The following is a 26733-nucleotide window of genomic DNA, read 5'->3' as shown; positions in this document are numbered from 1 at the left end:
CTGCCCAGTCAGTAAAGGGGGGGTTGTTTTTTCCAAAAAAAAAAAAAATAAAAAAAATAAAAAAAAAAAAAAAAAAAAAAAAATAAACCGGACATAAAAATAAAGTGCTGTTATTTTCTTTATTTTTAAAAAGTAAAAATCGCTAAAAATAAAGTTTAAAAAAAAAGATAAGTTTTGAGTTTAATAATAATAATAATTATAATAATAGTAAATAATTTTTAAAGTGGAGACTCCCGTCACATGGAGTGGTTTTCAGGGAGGTCCTCAAATAAAAACTAATACAATGTTAAAAATTTAGTTAAAAAGGTAAAAATATAAAATTACAACTAAAATGTTCTAAAAATTAAGATTTAAATTTAAAACTAAGTTTAGATTTAAAAGAACTTAAATTGTCACATGAGTGGATAAAAAGAGGGAGACTGTTCCAGAGTTCAGTAGCGGAACTTAGGACTTCAGATGGAAATTGGTGTGGTTAAGAAGTAATAAGTGTGTTGATGTTTAACTTTAAAAACTACAGGACAAACATTTCCCAAGATCATACAGTTTTTCTCCCTTCAGGAGATCAGTTCCTTAGAGAATACAGCATGGAACATTGATTTAAATATTGCTGTTTTTTCTTTTTCTTCTTGTTTGCCCAGGTACATGGTTCAGTCGACAGTCACGTGGGGTCAAAGCTGCAGTCATTGTTGTACCGATTATTGTTGTAGTGACGTCACTGGCTCTTGTTGTCTTCTTTTGTTATAAAAGACGTCGGGATGGAACACGTTTCTTGGTCGACATTTTTTCAGGCCGAGACAAGCATGGCATACAGCGTCTGGACAATGAACTGTAAGCTTGGATGCCATCTTGGAAATCCAGCAAATTTAAAGGCAAAAACACTGAAAGTGTTTTAAAATGAAAGCTATGTAGTAAACAAATTTAGTGCAATAAATAGACTGCCTAGTTTGACTAGATTAAGGTATAGCACATAGCACATGATAGATAGAGCATTTTTCAATTGAGTGTCGTAAAACCAAAACCAAAGTAATCACTCTGGCCAATCACAAAGGACACAGGCAAATACATGTAGCCGGCACGAAGCGCGGGAAAGAGACGAGTGCGCGAGCGAATCACGATTGGTTTTGGTTTTAGTTCTGATTGGCTGAGAAAGTGGCGCGAGATTTGTAAGCCAATCACTAAGCGTAGTAATGCAAAACCAAAGCAAACGCAATTTACTTTCGATACTCAAGTGAAAACCGCTCTAATAGTTTCTTAGCTTGGATAAACAGGTGTCGGTCTTCTTTTTGTAGTAAGTTTAGCTCCTGCCCCCCAAACCTCTCCCTCCCATCTTGATACAGACGTAACTCTATAAGCCTGGTTTTCACAAGCGACGCAAACACAAGCGCAAAGGTAACAGCTCTTGTTTCTCGGTGAAAACGGCTTCGACTCAAGCAAAAGCACAAGCGCATTGCAGTTTAATCAAATGACTGTGCTTGTTGCAAGCACAATCACAATCATTTGTCCTTTTTGCGTGATCGTGCTTGTGCTTGCGCTTGCGCTTTGCGTCGCTAGTGAAAACCAGGCTATAGAGAACTGGTAGTATCATCGGACTGGTCGATGTTTCTGCTCTGAATTTTCACGAGCAAGTAAAAACCAATCAGAGCGCCCTGCTGTATCTATACGCGCACTTACAGCTACCTTTAAATATTACTTATATTTGTGGCCACTGGTCCGACGGAGCTTTATATGGCAAACCCCCAAAAATATACAAGCCTGAAATTTAAGACCCAAGAAAATACCTGACATCAAATTTCCAACCCCAAAAATACACACGTCGCTGAAAAAAGTTCGAATGAGTATTTTTTTGATCCACTGATCGCAACGAAAACCCGAAACGAAAAGATTGCTCGGAGATAAGACCAAAAAAAAATACGCGTATTTTTTTAAGACCTAAAAAAATACGTGACATATCCCCTGACCCCCCCCCCCCCCCCAAAAAAAAAAAAAAAAAAAAAAAATACCGGACCCCATAGTTTGAGAAGGTCAAAACACGGGCTGCTCTAGTACTGTTGTTATGGGTATCTTTTGTGTGTTCATTCAAAATGTTTGACGAGCACCTAAATTACAAAAAATTAACTGACAAGTGTATAAAAGCATGTGATTTTTAAGCTTATAAGGAGCAAAACCGACCAATTAAAGTTAGAGATAAGTCGTCGGGCAAGTCGTCGATGTGACGTTTTTTCTCCACGCCTGCATTCACCCTGCGGCTGCCTGCGGTTGTATTTTTCAATTCTTATCTCCTCTCTCCTTGTTTGCACGATCTTGCAAGCACGACAAACGTGGCGTCTATATATGGCATTATACCTTATTATAGGAATATAACGAAAATTAACGCGAATTTAAGAAAAGTTCTGGTTAAATGCTTATAGTAAAAGTGTTTATATTAATTAACATCAATAAAATTATCGCGAATTTTTGAAATTCGCATTAATAACTTGTATCGTTAATTTCCTATAATCAGGTAGCTTTGTACAGAAACTTAGATGTCATCGACCGTTTTCGTTCCAGAATATTATTCAAGGACGATATGCAAAGTTTGAATGTGTGTAAACGCCTCTTAGAAGCATTTCTCGGCTTGAAAGGAAAGGCTAAAGAGCTCGGGATAAGCTCTTTCTCTCCTCCACAGAGGCCTCTTTGGATTCGTGCTCTTTCGTGTTTCGCCAGGGAATGGGGAGAGGTGAAAAGTAAGCAGGCGGAACCTGGAGAGGAGATCGAGCGAAATCAAATTGTTTCGTCTCGGTCGAATAAGAACAGAAGGAGAACCACTATAAGATCATATAAACGTCAACCAACTGACTAAACGACTTTTTTTCGCTGTTTGCTGACTAAGGAGCTTTTTTCTATTTGCTTACTGACTATAGCTATGCCCGATTGAAACCCTCATCTTTGCCCCTTTCTTATGGGAATCCCCCTGGCTGTTTTTAAAAGTTTCATGAGAACTTGGGGTTATGGACTTTTCTTACCAAAGAAAAATGGTGGGCCATTAACTAAAATGCGTTAATAAGGAGATGGGCCGAAAAATAAAATGCATAACCCCTCCTCTAACCAGCTGTAAGATACGTTTTCAAGGTTCTGTTTCGAAAAATATGATTTGAATTTAAAAATGCACCAGAATTATTGTCGTTGCTACCTTCACTTTTACCTGCCTTTTTCCAAACAAACTGTCTTCAAAACGCACGAAATGCTGTCTTAGATAACCATTTTTTTCAAAATTTCCTGCATGGGCGAGGATATCCCCAGACCCCCCTACGTCATCGCGCCCGTGGCGCTCAAGATTTCGCGCTGGAGGTGCTCATACGCACCCCCCCCCCCCCCTACCCCCCTCCCCAATGCAAAATCCTGGTTACGGGCCTGCCTTTCATGACACCTTAAATCTAGACGAGGCAAGTGCCTCTTGCTAGTTACGGCCCTGTAGACTATCTGCGAAACACGTTTTATTCATGATCTTTACTGATATAATCTACCAGAACAAAAACAGTATTGCATTTCAAGATCGATCGATTTGTAGTTATTCCTTGATACCCGTGTTTGTGTTTTTTTTTTTCAAATATTGTAAAGGTGGCTGACTCTGCAAAATGCTTTACATTAGCAACGCAGGAAGAAGACTAGGAAATTGCTTTCAAGATAGTAGTATAAACTATCAGTCTGCTTCCAACAACAGATGTTTTTTTTTTGAAAAAACTGGACAATGAAAAACATATGACTTAACATGGTTAAGGTTTACCAGCTTCCTTAATTAGACAGACCGTGAAACCAACGATGGTTGGGTTAATGCTTCGCCTTTGCCGGGACCAGGTAGGCTCGATTTCCGCCGCCTCCTCGAGTCCGGTCTTTGTTCCTCCCCGAGAGAGGGGGAGGAGCGCGGGCTCATTTTCCCGAAAAGCGGTCGAGCCTAGGGTCCAGGGTGCTGTTATCTCAGTAATCAGTTATATTTTCGGCGATTTCTCAGCTATTAGTGAAAATTTCAGCTCATTTCTCAGCTACATTGTATCAGTTAATTTTGCAAAGTCAGCTAATAGTTAAATATTGCGTCATCTCCCGGGTGACAGTTTAAATTTCGACCAATTCTTAGAGACCTCTTAGAAAAAGTGGTTTGAAAAGAAAGAGCTTCTATGAAAACTATGAAACTAGAATGACTTGCACTCTTTTTGTGTTGTTAGACAACAAGTTTAATCGTTTCAGTATTAAAAGATTACAAATCAAGAAAAAACAACCTTACACGTACAACAAAACACTGCGATTACTTGAACGAGTTACAAAAAAGTAATCACCGTGGTTTTTTGCTCCAAAGCTACAAAATGGTTATATTTTTAAGGATTATAGTATCAAATAACATGAACAGCTCTCGTGGGAAGCTTCAAGCTTTTATTTTCTACAACATTTTACCGTAAAACACCGACATCGTTGGACAGTTTTAAGTTAATCCTTTTCAGAGTTATCAACATCTGAATTCTCCTCACATTTTCAAGCGGAAAGGTAATAAGAATAACGAAATTCATCAGCTAAAATAAATTGTCTTGATGTGAAACCAAATTCTCCAAAGAAACATCGAAGATGTTGTGGAGAATCTATATTTCAATCTTAAAAAACCATGAAATAACTACAAGTCCTGATCAACTTCTGTTTTCAAAATCTCTTCAAAAAGCAGGATCTGGGAACATACCAAAAAGCAATTTCACCGGTTTACACGATCAATATTTTAGCAAGGAACAATAAAATAAAGCATTTTACTTCGTATTTCGAGGGTCCAGTTTCACACCAAAAAGTACAGTATGGGCTGGGGAATCATTAACAATGTGTACAACTGTTAAGAATGATCTGGTCCCCTACGAAAGTTTTTTTTTTGCAGAGTAAACGCGCCTTAAAACTGCTAACTTAAAACTGTGTCAGACATCGGTGATTCACAAAAAAATTAAACTACGTATACTGAGAGCTGTGACGAGGACCTGCGTCCGCAGGCTACTCCTCGTTGACCAGCGGCTCCAATGGAACCTTGGTCTTCATGGTGGTGGCCTCGTCATAGGAAGGAGGCACCACTTTGACCATGTCGACGCCTTTTGGAGTACGGCGCTTCTTGCAGCAGTAAACCAAGCCGCTGATCACAAGCGAGAAAACCAAGATGGCGCTGATAACAACGGCAGCTTTGACGCCTGCGGGTTGGCGCTTGAACCAGCCCCAAGCCCCTGAAAAAGAAATGGCAGACGTTTTCTACGTTAAAAACTACAGTTCATGATATGAGTATGCCTACTATGTCGTTCGTTATGTAAACCGTGAAACAACAACGCTTTTCCTGCGTTGCATTGCGTGACCATTCAGAAATGGCTAGGAGGAAAAAACTGTCGTCTTTGGCAAATCATTGTTAAAGCAGTCGAAGGGTTTCCATTTCTTATCACCCAATCAAAAAGTAGCACTCACGAAAATTCCGAAAATTGTCACGTCAGCATGACGCAATGAGGACACTTCACGTAGCTTAGCAACCATTGCATAGAACGTAAAACTGCATGCACAGGGGAAAACTATCAGGGCTCGATTGTTCGGCAAAGCACAAATGCTGTTTTCTGTTTGTATTTTGTGTCCTTCGGTTTTGACTATGAGCAATCTCATATACTCTACAAAACATTAACAGTGAAAAACACATTTATACAAGAGAAACTCGTCAAACTATACCGTTAAAAAAGCTGTTAAGCTGTTTTTTTTTTCTGCCAAGTATAAAACGAAGAAGACCGAAGGTTCTCGGTCGATAGGTCTTGTAAAAAGTTCATTATCAGCTTTTAACTTGTTTTACGTTCAACAAAGTTCAGTGGCGTCAGAATTTTTAAAGAACTGTACTGTCTACTCCTGACTTAGTACTTTTCAATTAAACTAGACCCTTGTTTAACTTTGAATCAAGCGGGTCAAACTGGCAGAAATCTTTTTCTAAGATTTAATGTCATCACTTACTGCTGCATCTGCCCCTGCGGTGATGATCATCGTCATCACGGTCGTAATCACCATACTTCATTGGCAGTTTGCCCTCCAACAAGGTCACATCCAGGCCAGGCTCCACGGTACTGGTGAGGATCAAATCCAGCTGTTGAGAGGGTCAAACTAAAATTAGTTCCCGGCCATAGAGCAGTTTTCAACTGAGTATCGTGAAACCAAAACCAAAGTAATCACTCTGGCAAATCACAAAGAACACAGACAAACCAGTGATCCAATCAAACCTCGAAGCAAATACATGTCGCAGGCACGAAGCGCGAGAAAACGTGCGCGGGCGAATCACGATTGGTTTTGGTTTTACTTCTGATTGGCTGAGAAAGTGGCGCGAGTTTTTGAGCGAATCTATAAGCGTAATAATGCAAAACCAAAGCAAACGAGAAATGCTTTCGACAGACAAGTGATAACCGCTCTATGCGACAAATAACTCACGGAAATTACTGAATTGAAATAACGTTCTAAAAAAGCGCGAGTCACATATATCGTATCAACAAACGCAGTTAACAAAATAAACCAATCAGATTTCGAGGAAAAGACATACAAAACACTGCAAGTGCGGAAAAACGTGTATCTGACGCCAAGTGCGGGAAAGCAGATGTAACCCAAGTCACGATTCGCCTTGGATTTGTTCCTGATTGATTAAAAAATCGACACGCCTGCTCCAAATGGTTAAGACGGAATCCGCCAGGACTTCGAGTATGATTAATTGCACAAAATTATGTACCAAAATTATTAAGATCTTATTGCAAACTTCTGTGTTACTGTTTCAAATACCTAATCAAAAGAAATCATTTCTAACAACGCCAAACATCGAAAACAAAAAAAAGTCCCACTGAATCGCTTAAAAGATGATTTTACAAAATAGCCACACATTTGATTTAACCTATAGTTTACATGTGTCTTGTGAAATTTGAAATTTAATTCTTCAGGCTCTGATAAGAAATTGTTGTTGGTGTTAACACGGATAATTACTTACATCCTTCGCTTTTAACAAGGGTAGAAAATAACGCAATAAAATTTAAATTATTCTGGTACTAACTCGATTTTTGTCCAACTTAAATTAATATTACTCGATTTCCTGATGGATTCCGTCTTTAACACTTTACGGGCGTTTTCATGACAAAGTTCAGCTAATACAACACCAAAGACAATTAAAACCGCTCTAAAACTTGCCTTGAATGACATTCCCTTGTAGCGTTTCTCCATGGTGAGCATCAGGTACATGTCGGCGCCTCCAATACCCTTGATGTTCAGCGGGAAGCCAGGCACTTGAATCTTGTCCCCACTCTTGAAGGTATCTGTCCATTCCCAATCGCGCCCTGGTACCTTGAGGCTGATATCAGCACTCAATGGATCTTGGGACCTGTCAATCTTCAGGCTCAGTGTGACTGTTTCACCCTCAAATTCCCCGGTGCACGTGTACGTGCCACAGCGGTCCGTGACGGTGCATTTCATTGGGAAATCCTCAGATATGGTTGGCTGAGGACATTTGTCGTAGTCGCGATGTTTCCCGTGATGATCGTCGTCATCGTGGTGGCGATGATGTCCACCTTTTCCTGAAATCGATTAAAAAAGGCGTTAGATATCGAAGACATGTACACGGTATAACGGTTTCACCGGGGTCAAACGTCTCAGGCAGCTTTTCTTTCTTTCCCATTTCCTCAAGTTTCAATTTGCGGATAGAAATCAACCTACGGCTATGAATATCGATTTTTTGATGACGCGCAGAAAAAACTTGAAAACGTTAGCCTAACTTTTTCAAGGTGCAATCCATTTCCATCCGAGCCATCCGCAGCCAAAGATGCTCGTTAACAGTTCAGTGCTCTAATATAGCAATTTTTAATCAAAATGGACTATTATTATTAGATTTCCTGTGACACAAATATAAGACATAGTCCCTTTAAGGTCACGGCTTAGAGAGAACAAATAGGTTGCAGAAATATTTGTTTTTACTATGATATTTCCTATAACGCTTCTTAATTTGCCCGTATATCCAACATTTGATTTCGAGGCACAAAAAAGTTTGAATTTCTTATTGCTTGGCGTTTAGTCAGAATGTTTATCCTAAAGCTGGATTAGACCCAAGCAAGCGTCGTTCCTCAAGACCAGCGTAAATCTTTTGAATATATTATTAAGTTAAATTTCACGCTTTCGTTTTCTGAGAAAACATGCGAAAGGTTAATTAATAAAGAAGCTCCTCTGCCTTTTCTTTCGATACTTTGTTGTTGTCAATTCACTAATCTCAGTTGCACTGTTTCGATAAGGAAGTTCTTATTAAATAGATTAACGTTTCTGCGTCTGATTTTAAACCACTTCTTGACTACTATTAGCAAACGAAAGGCCACAGATGAAACGTTAGAATGTTTTGTTCACCCCCTAAGCTGGCCATTGTTCACTCCAAATTCTTGTGACTGGCTGCTATATATTATATTTCTATAAATGTTAATTCTGAGAATTCGGTAAAAGACAATCAATATTCCTTAGCTGACCCTTAGCTTATGATTTGCTTTACTTTCAACATGTTTGCTCGACAATGTGTTGCAAGAGAAAGAGCTAGAATTAAGGGGAAATGTTTACCAAGTCGTCTCACAACAAAGTCACGAGATAATTGATGACATTTTGCTGGATTTTCAAATTTTGCGCACACAAAAAGTGAACGTCATCATTTCTAATTCGAAAGATAGTGAACCGAATTTGCAGCGATTTACTGATAAGGTGCTGATATTTCTTGAGCTAAGGAAGCAAAGGCGAACTAAGGAAGCAAATGCCTTTTCAGGAGCCAGAATATCACCTAAATTTTGTCTCGCTTTGGCAGCTGTGACACGCAGTCTTTTAATAATTTTATGTGAGAATTGGGGGGGGGGGGGGAACATCCAAGCACTGCCAGAGTAGGGGTGAGGATTTGGTTAGTTAGTTTTATGAAATAATCGATTCAAAAAGAGTTTCCTTTCGCTACAATCTCAAACTGTCTCATTCAACTAAAGAAAAAAGCCAACAAACTGTAGCACAATGAGCTTTTAAGAAGCAAAATTTACGACAGCTCCCGAGTCGATCACGCGGAGCGAAGCGCTTAATGCCTTATGACGCAGCAAATTTCCCTGCAGAATTTTCATCAGAAAAACAAAATATCAGTGTACTGGGAGCTTGAAAATTGATAAACAGAGTAAGGTTATGTATTCAATGCTGTAGTACAAGTATTGAACGAAAATTTGCGATAGCCAGCAAAAGATATAGGAAAACGTCACGTCATGAAATAAGCAAACATCTGCCTGAAATCAACACTTCAATTTGCATACAGTATTCCATTTTGCACCTCAAAACACGAAATGCACGAATTTATGTATGGATATTTCGCTTAACACGAAAATTAAACATCAAGTTACGAAAAATACAGTGAACTTCGTCGAAAACTTTCGAAAATCTTAATGAACTCGGTTAATTATTAGCCGCATAAATATTAAAACTGTTGCAAAATCCACTGAGCTGATATCAGCATCGAATCGATCGAAGTACCGTTTGGTGTAGCACGATTTCGTCGAATTAAAAACGCCAAAATGTTCAGCTATACAAAGCGTAACTTGAAAAGGATTTAGGAGCAAACGGCCACAATCAGTGTGCACATTGAGAATCTTTCCTTCAGCCGTGTCGTGAGCGAAGTTTTGAACGGAGTTACATAACAGTAAATCGCATTGTCGGTCGAAAATCATTACAGTAATTGAGATTGTGTTCATTTCGTCGTCTTTCTATATGTTACGACTCCGGACATCGATTGTATTTCTCATTTTGATTGAAACTTACCCAAAGCAGTGGAAACGAGCCCCACAACAAGCAAAGCGATGAAAATCTTCCCCTCCATCTTTGTTCAGGCGAAGTTCTGCCCCAGAACACACTGGTCATATATTATCACCGATACCCGTAAATAAATATTAATTTAAGCATTCGTCATTCCTGGATCGAGTTGCTAGGAAACTGGGTCAAAACAGGCTCAAGAAAACAATGGCTAAAACAACTGCCGAAGTAATCGAACCAATGAATTATCTGAACGAAACAAAAAGCGAACTTAATTGGTGTTTATTGCCAGACGTCATGGGACAAAAATATAAACTTTGAGTCGCAAGGCAGAAAACATCACGAACAAGAAAGGGAATAAAAATGTTTATGTTTTAGAGCCTTTTTTTGCAGGGAAAGTTGACCAAATTTGTTAGGTAATCGATCGTAGGAGTTATACATACCATCTTTTAATTTTACAGTTCCTTGGAGATGTCAAAGCAATTACACTAGATAAACAGCTGAAACGAGGAGGCTGGGGGGGGGGGGGGGGGGAGTGGTATTTCGAAAATTTGGATCACGAAACAGGCTAGCCTGCGAGCAGGCTCTCTTTTGCGCTCGAAGAGTTCAATTCACGTTGCCCAGAATAGAGAGCCTGCTCGCAGGCTAGAAACGGGCTCGACACGGTTCAAAAATATGATTTTCCATTCCATATTTTAAACCGCTTCCTAAAACCTGCAGGAAACACCTGTATTTCTATGCCTGGAGTGGTATTTTTAATTTTGCTACATTGGAGGAGAACTATCGTCTGGGTCCGAAAACTGCGGGTCGGCTCCAGCCGCAAAATTTGTTCCCGTAATTCACATATACGATGAACGCTACCATAGTCCGTGCTCGTTTGTGGACATAAAATTCAAGGAGTATTGAAGCACCAAAAACTGAGTTTTTAAGGAGTATTCATGATCTTAGCAAGTTCACTTTGCCTTGCACTGTCTATGGTTTGAAATGCCCCCCCCCGGATATAACACAACCACGAATGTCCTCGCCAAACCTGTCCGGTCCCCGATTTTGAAATCTTCAATCCTTGAATTACTTTGATACAATCCTATATTATATCCTATCTGAACAAATATTCAAGGAGTTCTCACTTTCATCAAAATTTATCCTTTTCAAGGGCTTTTCAAGCGCCATTGAAATCTGAAAATTAAATTCCAGGGCTTTTTTAAGGACTTCAAGGAGTAGCACAAACCCTGGCTACTAATTATAACTTAAGCAATGCTTGAAAGAAGCATCTTTTTACAGGTTTACAGGGTCAACAAGAGAGCAACAAGTCGACGTTTTTAATTTTATTTTCAACGTCTCTAAATAAATCTTATCAACTATAACGGTATTTTACAACAATACTGCAAAACAACCTACATCCACTGTAACCAAAATATTAGCAAAAACGTTTCCAGGTTTCGCAGTCCATAGTATTAGGATACAGAATATACACAATTTTCTATTTAAAACTTACTCGTACTAAAAGAAGTGTGAAATTAACGCGACAAATAATTTGAGCGATCCGCTAGAGCGATTTTTATTTGAGTGTCAAAACTATTCGCATTTGCTTTAGTTTTGCTTTACTATGCTTAGTGATTGGTTTAAAAATCTCGCACCACTTTCTCGACCAATCAGGAGTAAAACCAAAACCACATGTTTTCCCGCGCTTTGCGCCGGCTACACGTATTTGCTTCGAGTTTTGTATTGTTTACTGGATTGTTTGTGTGTCCTCTACGATTGGCCAGAGTGATAACCTTGGTTTTGTTTCTTTACAAGACTCAATCGAAAATCTCTCTAAAGCTTCGCTAAATTCGTAAAAATCACGGTCGCAAATGGCAGTCAGTTTCTCTCACGAGTACATTCACAAATTTGCGATATATTTGTGACCCTGGCCGCTTCACAATATATGTGCTTGCTGGCAATCCCTTGAAGACATTTTGAAAAGTTTTACTCAAAATGGCTGCAAATAAATACTGGACCCTCTTGAAAGGACAGACCCATGTTGAGATCAAACTAAAGCAAATATTGCTTTCACTAAAAAATGTCGGTTTTTGTATAAAATCTTACAAGAAAAAGATCGCTTAAAGAAACGGTTAAACAATTATAAGTTGCTATTTACAAAAAAACGTTTCTCGTGCGCCCTAAACTTCGTTGAGCAGTGGCTGCATAGGGACTTTGGTCTTGGTGGAGGTAGCCTCGTCATAGGAAGGAGGCTTGACTTTCACCTGGTCAGCGGTAGTGGCCCTATTCCTCTTGCAGCAGAACACAGCAGACAGCACGACCAAAATCAAGAATGTGATAACACTTGTTATTATCATAACCCTTGAAATTAAGGGCAGCCTCTGGAAGCCGTTTTTATAATATCCTGCGAGATAAAAGAAGATAAAAGAAGAAATTAAAAAAGATAATAGTTATACTGGAACTATTTCTCGTTACTGAACATGGGTTGCTTTATCATCACTTCCCTGTCGAATCGAAACAAGGGGTGCTAACCATTTGTAAAGTTTGGCTATGGTTAGTTGGGCAAAAGGCCAGCTTCGATTTTGTAAAAACAGACAATTCCACGCTTTCTAGCATGTTCCGCGCTAGAAAATCCGCTAAAACTGAGAACTGGCTAGTCTCTTTAGCTAGTCTTACACCAATAGCAAAATCTATCAGATTGAGTGGTTTTCATTTGAGTGTCCAAAGTAATTTGCGTTTGCTTTGGTTTTGCATTACTACGCTTGGTGATTGGTTTATTAATCTCGCGCCACTTTCTCAGCCAATCAGAACTAAAACCAAAACCAATCGTGTCTCGCTCGCGCATGTTTTCCCGCGCTTCGTACCGGCTACGTGTATTTGCTTCTAGTTTTGAATGGTTCACTGGATTGTCTGTGTCCTTTGTGATTGGTCAGAGTGATTACAGCTAATTAATTTGCTTTTGGCTTTACGACACTCAATTGAAAAAAACTAAACTATAAACTAAACTCTATCATTATAAACAGATCATGCGTTCTATTTGCGAACTAATCGGTCATGCTGGCGAGACCTGAAAAATTGTAAGCGCAATTAAAACGTCAAATTTCAACGATACACACAACGATAAATAGGTAGCACTGCTTTGCAAGCTGGTGTTTGTTTTTCATTCGATTTTCATGCGTATTTTCCATGTCACTCTCAGCTCCCTTGCTGAGAAGGCGATCGATTCCTGTATCCTACGAGTAGCTTTCATCTTCGTTTCTTGGGTCTCTTTTTATTAATAGACCCTGGGAATGGGGTTGAGGTTGAGGTTTGTAAGGATTTCAAAGGTGATCCACTTACCCCAACCATTACAGTCAAAACATGTAGCTATAGGTTCCGGGGCTTCTGGGATTTTTCCTTCAACAAGTGTTATTTTGTAAGATCTCACTGCAAATTCTGTGGAGGCCAGCAAATCAACCTGGTTTTAAAAGACACAAAACAAAACATGTTCACTCTTTACTCCAAGTCACTGCTGGTACCTCATTCACAATTAACAAAGCTTTAACGTGTTTACAAATCAGTAACTGTTCTGCATAAATCGTAAAATTCCGCAAATAAGCGCTGGGTTTCAGGTGGCTTTATTTTCGGAGAGGGCTTAGCCTATTCCAGGCTCTCGGTTTGTGGGGAAGAGCGAAAAAAGTGGGTGAGCGAGGAAAAGACGAGGGCGGACCGCTAGGGGTGTGGGGGGGGGGGGGGGGCTTGGATACGGGAAAGGGGGTGAGGGGCTTATTTTCAGATGAAAATTTTCGTTTCAAAAATTTTGGGGTTTCTAGTTGGACGTGTCTAAATTTGTTTAGGTGCATACAAGAAACTGCATTTTGAAACTCTCTAAATATATGACAATATGAAACACGTCCTACAGTCGTTAAATACACACATTACAGATAGATAAATAGATGATGTCTGTGAGTAAATTCTTACATCAAGCTCTATAATAGGGTCTTCAGTCGAAAAGAGTATTAATTAAATGCAAAACTACAAGAGAATTCTCTTGTTAAATATAGGTCCAGGGCTTTATATTCAGGAGGGTTTATTTTAGAAAGGATATTTGCATCTGAAATTGGGGGAGAGGCTTTTTATGGGGGGGAGGGGGGGACTTATTATTTTTAAGGGCTTATTAAGGAAAAGATAAGAGGAGCTTATTTGTCACTTTCTGATGTATAAAGGTAACCTGAAAAACGCCAAAGAAGAAATAATAAACCGAGAATAAACAAAGATGGTGAAAAATGAGCAAGAGGAAAACGGATAACGAATAGCAAACGTGAAAAATCGGCCAAGTATTTGAAGATGTGCTGTCTGTAATGTAAAATCAGGTTTCAGCTTTTTTTTCACTGGTTTTAAGTTTCTCTCTATATTGGTGTGAACAAGGAATGGGATGAGTAGGGATGTTTGAAGAGGGGTGGGGGTGGGGGGGGGGGTATTAATAGAGGATTTGCGATAGATCAACAGTAACAAAAAGACAAATGAGCCTCTCCCAGGGAGGGGGGGGGGGGTCCATGTTCCCAAAAAATATTCCCTTCTGTTCCCTTGTTCCCTAAAATATCAGAAACACAGCTTTTGTTCCTGTGTTCCCAGCTTTATTTTACTTTTGTTCTCTTGTTCCCAATTATTTTATGGCCATGTTCCCTAATTCCCTGAAACCCCTGGGAGGAGCTAACAATACCTTGAAAGTGATAGTGCCATTTTCTTTCTTCAGTGAAAACTCCAGATACACATTGGCTTCTCCAATTGAAAACCCTTCAATTTCCAGTGGAAACCCTGGAAGCTCGAGCCTGTCTCCATCCTTAAATCTGGCTGACCAATCAAATCTAAGCTCTGGTACTGACACGGTGACGTCAGCTGACATAGGATCTTCCCATTGGTCAATGTACACGGACAGCCTGATATCCTCTTGGCTGAAGGTAGCTGAACACGTGATCTGGCTACAGTCGTATGACGTTGTGTTACATGTAACAGGAAGCTGGATATTTGGGGCCAGTTCTAGAGAACAGTTTCGCCAACCTTTAAGGAAGAATTATGAATGAAATGAATAATAAATTACAGAAATAACTTGACACATGATTCTATACATTTATGCCCCATTTATGCCTTACTTCTAAAATTATGGCCATGACGTGAAATGTACTATTCTTGACAACTGCAGACCGCACCCAATATTGCCACAAAACAGCACATGAAAGCTGCTTTCAAGATATTGCATTTTGACCAAGTTAATCGGTAGTGGGGTTTTAATTTCTCTGAGGTTATCCACAGACTCAATAAGTTAATTTTCTCACTGATTAGAATTAGGGGAAGGATTCGCCACGCGCGCAGGGGGGAGGGGGACGCATTGACTTCCGCTATGACCTAATACTTTCACTTTCAAAACCAACAACTTGTTACTTCCCCACTGATTAGCTTTACATTGTTGCACGTTCACAAAAATTAGGTCCTACCCATAGGTTTCGCACCTTCTTTTATTATCCACCATGATATCCTCCAAGCGATCTGTCCCTTGTTATTATGTTTCTTGCACTGCCGGCAGATGTTCTAGTTTTCATGCCGGATCACTCAAAAATATAGATGACCTCACGTAAAAGATATTTAGATTTTATTTCTTCTGCTTCACAGCCTATCATAGCTCATCTTGTCCACAAATATACTTCAAACTTTTATACGACATGAAGCTTTCCTTGTATGCTGCTACGATTCCTTAAAAAAGTAATGACGTCATCTTATTTCCGTCAAAACGTAAACAGAGCAGAACGCACTATTCGCTTTCAAAATTTCGAAACTTTTAACCGCGATCTACACGTTTTGCAGTCACATATAACGTTTAAAACTTTATGACCTCCTTCCATGATTAAAATGATATAAGATTAGTCTGATTTGTCACATTTCGAATAAAAAAATCGTCAAATGGTGTGAAGAATCGACGTACTACAAAAGCTTGCACACTGCTTTGTAAACAAAACGCATATACGGGCAAAAAATTAACACTAGCTTTACATCTGAACAGGCAAACGAAAAAATTCGAAATTATGAGAATCAAACCGTCAATGTTGAATACGTCCGACCTTGGAATGTGTGCGCCGACATAAAATTTCGCTCATCACAACAGCTACTTGTAGGTTCGGAGGACTGCGATGGCGGAATTGGAAGGATTATTACTGACAAAATTTAAGATCCGCGAAGTCGCCTTTCGATCAGTTAGTATTTTATAGCATTACTAATCACAACTCTTACCTAAGGCCGTCGACAAAAGAGCGAAAAACGACAGGACAAGAAAAATGTTCGCCTCCATCATTCAGCCGTAAGTGAATACTCCAGTTCTTCGCTTCGTGTCGAGTATTTACATGTCAAGAGAGATACTGATTTTTTTAGCATAAACCCGATGACGTCATGGCCCAGCCAGGTCACGCGATCCCGTACCCGTTTTTCCATTGTATATCAACCTCGTCCCCAGGGAGCGCCCTGCGGACGAGGTTGATTGCATATCTTAGACCTGCAGGAAACAGGACAACTCGGATTAATACTTATACCTAATCGTACCTTTTTGGTTCGCTTCGGCGGCATATCAGGCGAGTTTGGTCGAGCCATGGTTCGTATTTTGGCGAGACGCAGTCGAGCCAAAATACCCATGGCGAGACCAAACGAGCCTGATATGCCGCCGAAGCGTACCAAAAAGGTACTATTAGGTATTTACCGTACCCAAATTCAGCCAAAAATCCGGTGATATTATTCGATCTGTTGAAGCCATGCTTGCAAGACACGTAGTACAAAATGTGTTGACCTGCTTGTATTGATACTTTTTTGGTCTTCAACACTTTTATCAAGTCCTCTTCTTACATTTTTTTACTCGTTTGTTTGGAGTTTCATTCCCTAAATTTTCAAAATCCAAATTTAGAGAAAAATTTGGAAACTCCGACTCCATTGTTTCAGTGTGAATGTTTCAGTACTCGTCGGCAAACATCGCGCAATTGGCGAGCGCGCTCAAGTTTAGTTTTGGCGGGAAAGTTTTTCTCATTTTACGACCGGTAAACACCAACTAATTAAAAATACTAGTTTCTGTTTTATTGGTAAAACCTCTTTTCAATTCATCGTACGGAAACACTACTTTAATTCAAAGTGACCGTGATATGGTGGCATATCAGGTCAGTGACTTGATGTCGTAGGATATCAGGACAGCAGCCTCGTCCCCAGGCCATACCGCGCTATGCGAGTGAGCGGAGGAGGGCTGGAACCGAGCGCGATAGCGCGAGGCCGTCCTAGGCGAACTTTCCCGACAAGCTTGGCGGGTGACGTCACATCCAAATTCGCCGGGGACGACTGGGGACGAGGCTGTCAGGACAGTAGATCGCGCTTCTGATTGGCTACTTGCGAATTTGGGTACGGTAATAATCCTAATGATTATTATTATAATCCAGTAATAGATTGTTATAATCTATTACTGAGGTTTGAGCCGTGCCTTAATCTATTAGGATTAATTTTAATCGGATTAATATTAATCTTAATAATTAATCTCAACAACTCAATCCCAGTCCAAAGCTTTCGAAGATTGACATTATTTAACGATCTAAGGCGGCCTTATCAATATCTTATGCATTCTTGGACCCTTTTGCTTGGTATCTAATATAAAAAAAAAAATATATTTATATAATAAAAAACCCTAACCCTAACCCTAAAGACATTTTTATAAGAAGTGCGCCTGCTGATAACAGTAACTGTTTGCAATTTGTTAAATGAGCTACTAAACAATATTTTAAATAAACATATCTTTCGATAATGTAACTATTTTACACTTGGCAGCTCAAATTTGTATAGAAATTTGTATCACTCTCCTTTACAACAACGACACCATCATCGACAGAATTTACACCGTTCATGCTTCTGATCTTCTCACTTCAAAGTCACCGAAGGCATTTTCTACTCGCTCGACATCCCTTTCGTGAACGTTAAACGCCACGCGTACTTTGTGCGCCCTTGCAGGTCGACCGGAATCTCCCCTACTCCACTTTGCATCTTACTAAGCTAGGAATAGATACGAAGCTTGATGTAAACATACTTTATTGTTTGAAACAGCTGAAATAGTTTTTTCGTGAACTTGACATCATATACAATATGCTTACCATGTCAGTTCCCAGATAATATTTTCATCAACAAAAGGCGCCAAGAGACGAAGGAAATTCTTGTTCATAGTTGCCATTGTGATATGCCGACTCCGAACCTCGAAACAGTTGGTATGTTTGGGATTGTCGCTATTTCTTCGCAGCTGGTAACGATTCCCTGTCGTTAGGTCTCCTTTTTTGTAAAAGAACATGCCCACGGCACGGATTCGCTGACCCAGAGGCGCTTGATCCTTTTCTTTTACTTCTAGGGTCAACAATATCGTCTAATCTAGCTTTAGCATATGCAAAAGTGATCGTCATGTGACGGTTGTGATTAGTGACTTATGTCCTGTCAGTCCTGTGTTGTAAATCTGCAGTGTGTTTGTCATATACATATCTGTCAGATAGTCAAATGGACATATCTGTTATCCGAACATTCACGGAATTTTATCGGGATTATAATAGAGATTAATATTAATCTGGATTATAATATTAATAATAATCTAATCCTTCCAATTTTTTGCCGTGCCTTAGTCTATTACTGGATTATAATAATTTATTACTGGATTTTAATAATCCCATTATAATCTATTATTATTATAATCCGCGGATTAATATTAATCCGAGTTGTCCTGAGGAAACACCTGTATTTCTATGCCTGGAGTGGAATCTTTTATTTTGCTATGTTGGAGGAGAACTGTCGTCTGAATTCGAGAACTGCGGGTCGGCTCCGGCCGCAGAATTTGTTCTCGTAAAAATGCACCTGTCAATGTTAAGCCCCAGGGTGGGGGGGAGGGGGAGGGGGCAGCCCATGGGAATTTGACAGGCAAAGCTCTCCCAGGGCCTCCCGGGCTGTGACTAAAAGTGGAACGCGTGGGCTGGGAAGTGAGGACGTGGAACGTGGGGATGTGGGGACTCGAGGACGTGGAGACTCGGGGACTCGGGGACGTGGGGATCGGGGAAGGGGACTTGGGTAAGCGAATAACCTTGGACCTTCCGTTCGCGCTTTCCCCGTTGAGAAATGTTTTTATCTCTATCTATTTACATTATGTTATATATTTCAATGTTCAATGCCTTGTTTTAATGTTTCCTAATGAAGCTATTAAAAAAATAAGACCGGAATTTCTATTTTATACATTCAACGCAGAAACTTAGTCTGTTCGTTTGCGCGTCCCCAAGTCCCCGTCCCCACGTCCCCGAGTCCCGGAGTCCCACGTCCCCGAGTTCCAACCCACGCGTCCCACGTCCCAGTTCCCAAGTCCCCGTCCCTCTCAGTCACAGCCCTCCCAGGGTAGGGATTTTGACATCTAAAATGGTCTTCTGGGTTAGACATTTAAAGTAGATATGTAAAATTTGACATTCACTAGGTGCCCAGGGGTGGGGAATTCGACTCTGGCTTCCAAAAAACGTCAAAATCCCCTGGGTCTTCCGCCCCCCACCCTGGGGCTTAATATTGACAGGTGCATAATTCACATATACGATGAACGCTGACATAGTCCGTGCTCGTTTGTGGACATAAAGTTCAAGGAGTATTGAAGCACCAAAAACTGAGTTTTCAAGGAGTATTCATAGCAAGTTCACCGTGTCTTGCACTGTCTATGGTTTGAAATGTTTTCATTCCTTAGAAAAGCTCCCCCGGATATAAAATTCATTTTAAGAGACAAAACCACAAATGGTTTCGCCAAATCTGTCCCCAATTTTGAAATCTTCAATCCTTGAATTACTTTGATACAATCGTATATTACCATATCCCATCCGAACACGAATATGCAATGAGTTTTCACTTTCAACAAAATTTCCGCCTTTTTAAGAGCTTTCCAAGCGCCCTTGAAATCTTAAATTAAATTCCAGGGCTTTTAAGGACTTCAGGAGGAGTAGCACAAACCCTAGCTACTAATTATAACTTTAGCAATGCTTGAAAGAAGCAGTTTTAGATAGTTCGTTTTAACCGAGCAATTTGAGGTTACCATCAATCTTTTCACAGGGTTACAGGGTCAAAAAGAGAGCAATAAGTCGACGTTTTAAATTTTATTTCTAACATCTCTTAAGATATCTCTATCAACTATAACGGTATTTTACAACAATACTGCAAAACAACATACGATGTAATGTATATGAAATGATCAGAACTGCGGATGTATATGAAAGTGATAAATGATCATATGCATCGCAGTGAATTTCCAATTTAAGCAATTGGACTAGAGAAGCCTGAAAAATTCCGGGCTTCCCTGGATTCAGGGCTTCAATCCCGTTGAAGCCCTGAATTTTTCAGGCTTCTTTAGTCCAATTGCTTAAATTGGAAATTCACTGCGATGATCATTTATTTCTTTCAAAACAACACACATTCACTGTAACCTAAATATCAGCAAAAACGTTTTGCCGCCAATACCGTTACATTATATTGTACTGATATAGTAGTCTATTCAAAACATACTCGTACTAAAAAAAGGGTACAATTAACACGACAAATAATTTGAACGATTCGATTCACTAGAGCGATTTTCATTTGAGTGTCAAAACTAATTAGCGTTTGCTTTAGTTTTGCTTCACTATGCTTATAGTGATTGGTTTAAAAAACTCGCACCACTTTCTGGACCAATCAGAAGTAAATCGCTGGCACACGTTTTCCCACGCTTTGTGCCGGCTACATGTATTTGCTTCGAGTGTTGATTGGTTCAATGGATTGTCCGCGTCCTTTGTGATTGACTAAGGGTGATTACCTTGGTTTTTGCTTTTAAACACTCAGCTAAATTCGTAAAATCACAGTCATAAATAGCGGTCGACATTAAGCGAGCACACGCACTGGAGACCGTGAATTTCTCTCGTTCGGATAGATTAAAATTTTTTGGATATATTTTTGATCCCCTCCCTCTTCCTTAAAACCCTTAAGCTAAGACCTCGGCCGCTTCACAATATGTGTGCTTGCTGGCAATCTCTTGAAGACATAGAAAGTTTTGCTCAAAATGTTTCCAAATTAATATTGGACCCTCTTGACATATCAAGGACCATCATGTTAAGAAATGCCAAAGAATATCACTCTTTGACTGAAATAAAAGCTCTTACAACATACCTAAAATAAGAAATTTGCTTACTAGAGGTTTCTTACGCAGTTTGCTTTCACTAAAAATGTTATTTTTTTGTATAAAATCTTACAAGAAAAAGATCGAAGATCGCCTAAAGAGGTAAAACAATTTTAAAACAAAAACCCAAACAACACTACAGTAAGTTGCTATTTACAAAAAAAAGTTTCTTGTGCGCCCTAAACTTCGTTGATCAGCGGCTGCAAAGGGACTTTGGTCTTGGTGGAAGTAGCCTCGTCATAGGAAGGAGGCTTGACTTTCACCTGGTCAGCGGTAGTGGCCCTATTCCTCTTGCAGCAGAACACAGCAGACAGCACGACCAAAATCAAGAACGCGATAACACTTGTTATTACCATAACCCTTGAAATTAAGGGCAGCCTCTGGAAGCGGTTTTTATAATATCCTACGAGATAAAAGAAGATCAAATGATAAGAAATTAAAAAAGATAATACTGGAACTGTTTCTCGTTATCAACATGGGTCGCTTTATCATCACTTCCCTGTCGAAACAACCATTTGTACACTATGGCTATATGGTAAGGCAAAAGACCAGTTTCAAGTTTGTAAAAACAGAAAATTATATAATTCCTTGCGCGTTCCAGTCCGTGATATAAAAAAGTCGCTAAAACAGAGAACTGGCTAGTGCCCTATTTAGTCTTACTCCAGGCCAACAGCGGAATATTCTTAATAGTTTTTTTTATTTCAGTAGATTTCTGTTAAGTTTTTAGATTTTTAACTTTTAAAACTTCATTTTGTGCATGTATTGATATTTTTAGCTCAGTTGATTTAATTTAGTTAGGCATTTTTAGATTTTATTTTATATTTTAGCATTATGATTGTAAAGCGTTATGAAAGATTAGCTAAATAAATAGTGCTATATAAATTACTATTATTATTATTATTATTATTATTATTATTATTATTATTATTATTATTATTAATATATCAGGAGTAATGAACGAATGAGTTCTATTTGCAAACTAATCGGTCATGCTGGCGATACATGAAAAAGAGTAAGCGCAATTAAAACGTCGAATTTCAACGATATACACGAAATTGGTAGCACTGCTCTGCAAGCTGGTGTTACTCTCAGCTCGCTTGCTGAAAAGGCGTTCGATTCCTATATCTTACGAATAACTTTCATCTTCGTTTCCGGGGTCTCTCTTAGGCCCGGATCAGACGCCGATCTTTTCATGAGCCGAACCTAATTCTTTGAATTAAGTACATGAAAAAATCGGCGTCTGAATCAAATTAGAACGGCTATTTCAATTTGGAACGGCTCACCCGTTCTTCCCGCCTGGCTTGGCCGAGAATTTCGCCTGTGGAACGACTTTGGAACGGCTTTGATTCAGACGCCGTACTTTTCATGTGCCGATCCTAATTCATAAATTATTATAATGTATTTTGACTGGTTTTATTGGAACTCTATTAGGAACGGCCTCGGAACGGCCAAAAAGTACGGCGACTGAATCAAGAGGCGTACTTTTGTCAATTTGGGTCGGTCCAAATTCGAATTGAGTTCGGCTCATGAAAAGTTCGGCGTCTGAACCGGGCTTTAGACCCTGGGAATGGGGTTGAAGTTGAGGTTTGTACTTGTAAGGATTTTAAAGGTGATCCACTTACCAAAGTGGCATACTGCGATTTCAGGTTCCGGGGCTTCTGGGATTTTTCCTTCAACAAGTGTTATTTTATAAGATCTCACTGCAAATTCTGTCGAGGCCAGCAAATCAACCTGGTTACAAAACAAAACAAAACAAAACATGTTCACTCTTAAATCCAGTTACTGTTGATACCTCATTCACAACAGAGCTTAAAACGCACTTTTAAATTGTTCTGTATGAACTGAGAACTTCCGCAAATAGACAACGTCCCTTTCAGATGGGCTTATTTTCGGGGAGGACTTAGTTAGATACGGCGGAAGGGGGGGGGGGGGTATTTTCGAATGAAAATTTGCGTTTCAAAAATGTTGGGGTTTCTAGTTGGACAGGATTAAACTGTATCTAAAAATTTTTAGGTACATTGGTAAAAGAATACTATGAACATGGTTAAATTCTCTAAATGAACGACACGATATGAAACAGGTTATTCCGTCGGCAAACATTACATAAAATACGAACATGCTCTACAATAGGCAAAATGGGGGCATATAATCAAAAAGTTGTAGTAATAATAGATGAAATAATAAACAGAAAATAAACAAAGAAGGTAACGGATGACAAAGAGTTAGATGGGTATAAACGAATGGCTAACGTGAGATTACTGGCCAAGTATTTGAAGATGCGCTGTCTGTGAGGTAACTGATTTTTTGTTTTTCTCTAGTGGTGTGAACAAGGAATGGGATGAGGAGGGATTTTTGAAGAGGGCAGAGATAATTATGAGAGGATTTGCGATAGTTCAGCAGGAATAAAAAGGCAAATGAGACTCTTCCAGGGAGAGGGGGTCCATGTTCCCAAAAAATATTCCCTTGATCCCTAAAATATCAGAAACAGAGCTTTGTTCCCGTGTTCCCAGCTTTATTTTCCTTTTGTTTCCAATTATTTTATGGCCATGTTTCCTGAAACCCCTGAAGGGGCTCACAAATGTCATTCTCGATAAAAGGTAGAATACCTTGAAAGTGACAGTGCCATTGTCTTTAATCAGTGAAAACTCCAGATACACATTGGCTTCTCCAATTGCAAATCCTTCAATTTCCAGTGGAAACCCTGGAAGCTCGATCCTCTCTCCATCCTTAAATCTGGCTGACCAATCAAATCTTAGCTCTGGAACTGACACGGCGACGTCAGCAGTCACAGGGTCTTGCCATTGGTTAATGTCCACGGACAACCTGATATCCTCTTGGCTGAATGTAGCCGAGCACGTGATCTGGCTGCAGTCGTATGACGTTGTGTTACATGTAATTGGTAGTTGGATATTTGGGGCCAGTTCTAGAGAACATTCTTGCCAACCTTTGAGAAAGAAGAATTAATAAAATGAATAATAAATTTCAGAAATAATTTGACAAGTGATTCTATACAAAAAAATTATTTCGTCATAAGTATGCCCTACTTTCCAAATAATGGCCACGACATGAAATGTTCGATTCTTGACAACTGCAAAATCACACTTGGTATTGCCCCAAAACAGCAAATAATTTAGCTTCTTTCAAATATTGCATTTTGACCCAAGTATTAAACGTGAAATATCGGTAGTGGGGTTTTCCCTGAGGTTATCCATAGACTCAATAAGTTAATTTTCTCACCGATTAGAGCGATGGAAAGGAGCGATTGCGTCGGGGGGGGGGGGGGGGGAGGTAAAGCTGATGCAGCGGTATCGACTTCCGCTTTGACCTAATACTTCCACTTTCAAAACCAACAACTTCCCGACTGATTAGCTTTACATTGTTGCACGTTCAGAAGTATTAGGTCCTTCCCAAAGGTTTCGCACCTTCCTTTAGAATCCACCTTGATATGCACCGACCAAGCGATCAGTCCCGGCCCTTGTAATTATGTTTCTCGCACGACCGGACGATTGTGGATTGATCTTGTTTTCATGCCGGATCACTCACAAACATATAACCTCGCGTAAAAGACATTCAGATTTCATTTCTTCTGATTCACACCTCTTCATTGCTCATCTCGTCCACAAATATACTTTAAAGGTCGATACTACATAAAGCTGTCCTTGTACGCTGCTACGCTTCGTTAAAAAGCAATGACGTCATCTTATTTCCGTCAAAACAGAGCAGAACGCACTATACGCTTTCAAAATTTCGGAACTTTTAACCGCGATCTACACGTTTTGCGGTCACATATAACGTTTAAAACTTTAAGACCTCGTTCCGTGATTAAAATGATATAAGATTAGTCTTTTTTGTCACATTTCGAATAAAAAAAATCGTCAAATGCGTGTGAAGAATCAACGTACTACAAAAGCGCTGGCACACTGCTGTGTAAACAAAACGCATATACGGGAACAAATCTGAACAGGTAAGCGTACAAATGCAAAATTATGAGCATGAAACCGTCGAAATTGAATACGTCTGCGCCGACATAAATTTCGTTCAAATCACAACAGTTACTGTGGATTCGGAGGACTGATGGCGGAAGGAATCACTGACAAACTCTATATCCGCGAAGTCGCCTTTCGAACAGTTATTATTTCATAGCATTAATAATCACAACTCTTACCTAACGCCGTCGACAAAAGAGCGAAAAACAGCACGGCAAGAAAACTCTTCGTCTCCATCATTTAACCGTAAGTGAATACTCAAGTTCTTCGCTTCGTGTCGAGTATTTATATGTCAAGAGAGAAACTGATTTTTTGAGCATAAATTTTCAAAACAGAATCCGATGACGTCATGCCCCAGCCAGGTCACGCGATCTCGTGGGCACGTTCCAAGCCGCACCCAAGCTATTTCCTCATTTCTTAGCAAATCAGTTTGTTTCAAGTAAGCAAACAATAAGTTAAGAACTTCGAAGTTCTACAGAGACAGCGAAAATTAAACGGTAAATTGGTCTTGACGACAGAGGCAAAATACAAAATAAAATTGAAATATCCTCCCAAAGGCAGAAATCTTATTTATAGACCTATTATACTGCCCGATATTTCCGTCGGTTTCCAAAACGAATCTTACTTGTAAGAATTTTTAGTTTAAAATTAAGCTCACCTAGAAGGCTGTTTTGGAAACCGAAATATCGTACAGTGTACATTTCAAGCTAATTTTGTCTTGTTCTCGTATGGTATCTTTGTGTATCTTTCTCCATCACCCCTTAGAACTGATACAGAAATGCATTGGTTCTTCATCATTTCATTAATCTTTCCAACCTCGTTTTTGAATAAATTTTTATGCACCACCAATACCAAAAGTTAAAAGACAATTTCACAGTTAACTTTATGATATTAACATTTTTATTATATATATACGGTTTCTAGGAGACGTTTCAGTACAGTTAGAAGACAAAGTATAGGTACAAGTAGATCACGAAGCGCACATTCCGCCGAAACTTTTAAACGGATTTGCAATTGTTTTTTTTCTTCCCTTACCTACAGTTACTAGGTACCCCAAAGTGACCCGCTGTGCTGTAGTGACACGGTATTTTATTTGTTTTTACAGTTACGACCCTCGTTGCTTTCGGCGTTACTAGCCTTAGCTTATCGATACGTTTGGACGGTTGCTATACACGGATCCAGAGTTTCAGACTTCCGGTTCAAATTCAAAAGAAAAGTGAGCACTCATTAAGTCAGACCATTGTTAAACATCGCAAAACACAACAGCCTGACTTAATGAGTCCCACTTTTCTTTTGAATTTGGACCGGAAGTCTGAAACTCTGGATCTGTGTATTTTCAGGAGATTGCTAGCTTAAAGATGTACCATATATGGACCAATTGAACTTAATAAAACCGTGGTAAATGTGAAAACATACATACACTTATTTATCCTAACAGGTATTTATTAGGGGTGGTATCCATGTTTTTCACCTTTTTCTAAATTCGATGCAAAATATTACACGTAAATGTATGATCTACTGATACTTTTCTGACCTATTCTGTTGGCATAACATAAATCAATACAAAATTGACTGACAAATTCAGTGTACGTACGTAAGCTAATGCATATAACATTGTTAAAGGATCTAATTTCAATTTGTCGTCCTAATCTTTATCAGTAGAAACCATTCTTGGTTATTTTCGCCTTTTTATTACTTCTTTGTTGTTTTCTATGTTAGAAAAGTATTATATTGAAAGAAAGCAGAAAAATGACT

General features: G+C 39.3%; 4 protein-coding genes across 5 annotated transcripts in view; 1 reads left to right on the top strand and 3 right to left on the bottom strand.

Annotated features, from left to right (window-relative positions):
- The window catches only part of LOC144664401 (uncharacterized), a 55251-nt gene extending 54273 nt beyond the window's left edge, over positions 1–978 (top strand). For both annotated transcript variants that reach the window (XM_078525516.1, XM_078525514.1), the window contains one exon: positions 639–978. In XM_078525516.1, coding sequence (XP_078381642.1) covers positions 639–832 — 194 coding nt within the window. In that variant the 3' untranslated portion in view covers positions 833–978. The remainder of the gene's footprint in view (positions 1–638) is intronic.
- Positions 979–4184: 3206 nt separating this feature from the next.
- Positions 4185–9958, bottom strand: LOC144664425 (uncharacterized). The gene is made up of 4 exons (XM_078525537.1): positions 9814–9958; positions 7189–7571; positions 5980–6109; positions 4185–5222 (listed from the first exon to the last, which is right to left on the bottom strand). Exons 1-4 carry the CDS (start codon positions 9869–9871, stop codon positions 4999–5001), a joined length of 795 nt encoding a protein of 264 aa, XP_078381663.1. The 5' UTR covers positions 9872–9958; the 3' UTR covers positions 4185–4998.
- A 1158-nt stretch (positions 9959–11116) lies between these two features.
- LOC144664430 (uncharacterized) lies at positions 11117–16180 on the bottom strand. The gene is made up of 4 exons (XM_078525545.1): positions 16051–16180; positions 14489–14826; positions 13126–13243; positions 11117–12190 (listed from the first exon to the last, which is right to left on the bottom strand). The coding sequence occupies exons 1-4, from the start codon at positions 16109–16111 to the stop codon at positions 11967–11969; spliced, it is 741 nt and encodes a 246-aa protein (XP_078381671.1). The 5' UTR covers positions 16112–16180; the 3' UTR covers positions 11117–11966.
- Positions 16181–19925: 3745 nt separating this feature from the next.
- Positions 19926–25286, bottom strand: LOC144664431 (uncharacterized). Its single transcript, XM_078525547.1, has 4 exons — positions 25158–25286; positions 23599–23936; positions 22615–22723; positions 19926–21395 (listed from the first exon to the last, which is right to left on the bottom strand). The coding sequence occupies exons 1-4, from the start codon at positions 25216–25218 to the stop codon at positions 21172–21174; spliced, it is 732 nt and encodes a 243-aa protein (XP_078381673.1). The 5' UTR covers positions 25219–25286; the 3' UTR covers positions 19926–21171.
- Between the last annotated feature and the right edge of the window lie 1447 nt (positions 25287–26733).

Source organism: Oculina patagonica, chromosome 8, assembly GCF_052425735.1.
Source record: "Oculina patagonica isolate OP01 chromosome 8, crgOcupat, whole genome shotgun sequence".
Classification (NCBI taxonomy): domain Eukaryota; kingdom Metazoa; phylum Cnidaria; class Anthozoa; order Scleractinia; family Oculinidae; genus Oculina; species Oculina patagonica.
Note: the sequence above shows the minus strand (reverse complement) of the source record. Positions and strands in the feature narration are given on the sequence as shown.

Excerpts from the sequence above, each read along its gene's own strand:
- LOC144664430 (XM_078525545.1), bottom strand. The coding sequence starts at position 16,111 with ATGATGGAGGCGAACATTTTTCTTGTCCTGTCGTTTTTCGCTCTTTTG. Across the intron at positions 14,827-16,050 it reads TCTTTTGTCGACGGCCTTAG|GTTGGCGAAACTGTTCTCTA; the intron begins GTAAGAGTTGTG and ends TCTTCCTTAAAG. Across the intron at positions 12,191-13,125 it reads TTTTGACTGTAATGGTTGGG|GATATTATAAAAACGGCTTC; the intron begins GTAAGTGGATCA and ends TTTATCTCGCAG.
- LOC144664431 (XM_078525547.1), bottom strand. The coding sequence starts at position 25,218 with ATGATGGAGACGAAGAGTTTTCTTGCCGTGCTGTTTTTCGCTCTTTTG. Across the intron at positions 23,937-25,157 it reads TCTTTTGTCGACGGCGTTAG|GTTGGCAAGAATGTTCTCTA; the intron begins GTAAGAGTTGTG and ends TCTTTCTCAAAG. Across the intron at positions 22,724-23,598 it reads ATGGCACTGTCACTTTCAAG|GTTGATTTGCTGGCCTCGAC; the intron begins GTATTCTACCTT and ends TTTTGTAACCAG.
- LOC144664425 (XM_078525537.1), bottom strand. The coding sequence starts at position 9,871 with ATGGAGGGGAAGATTTTCATCGCTTTGCTTGTTGTGGGGCTCGTTTCC. Across the intron at positions 7,572-9,813 it reads GCTCGTTTCCACTGCTTTGG|GAAAAGGTGGACATCATCGC; the intron begins GTAAGTTTCAAT and ends AATCGATTTCAG. Across the intron at positions 5,223-5,979 it reads CCGCAGGGGCAGATGCAGCA|GGGCTTGGGGCTGGTTCAAG; the intron begins GTAAGTGATGAC and ends TTTCTTTTTCAG.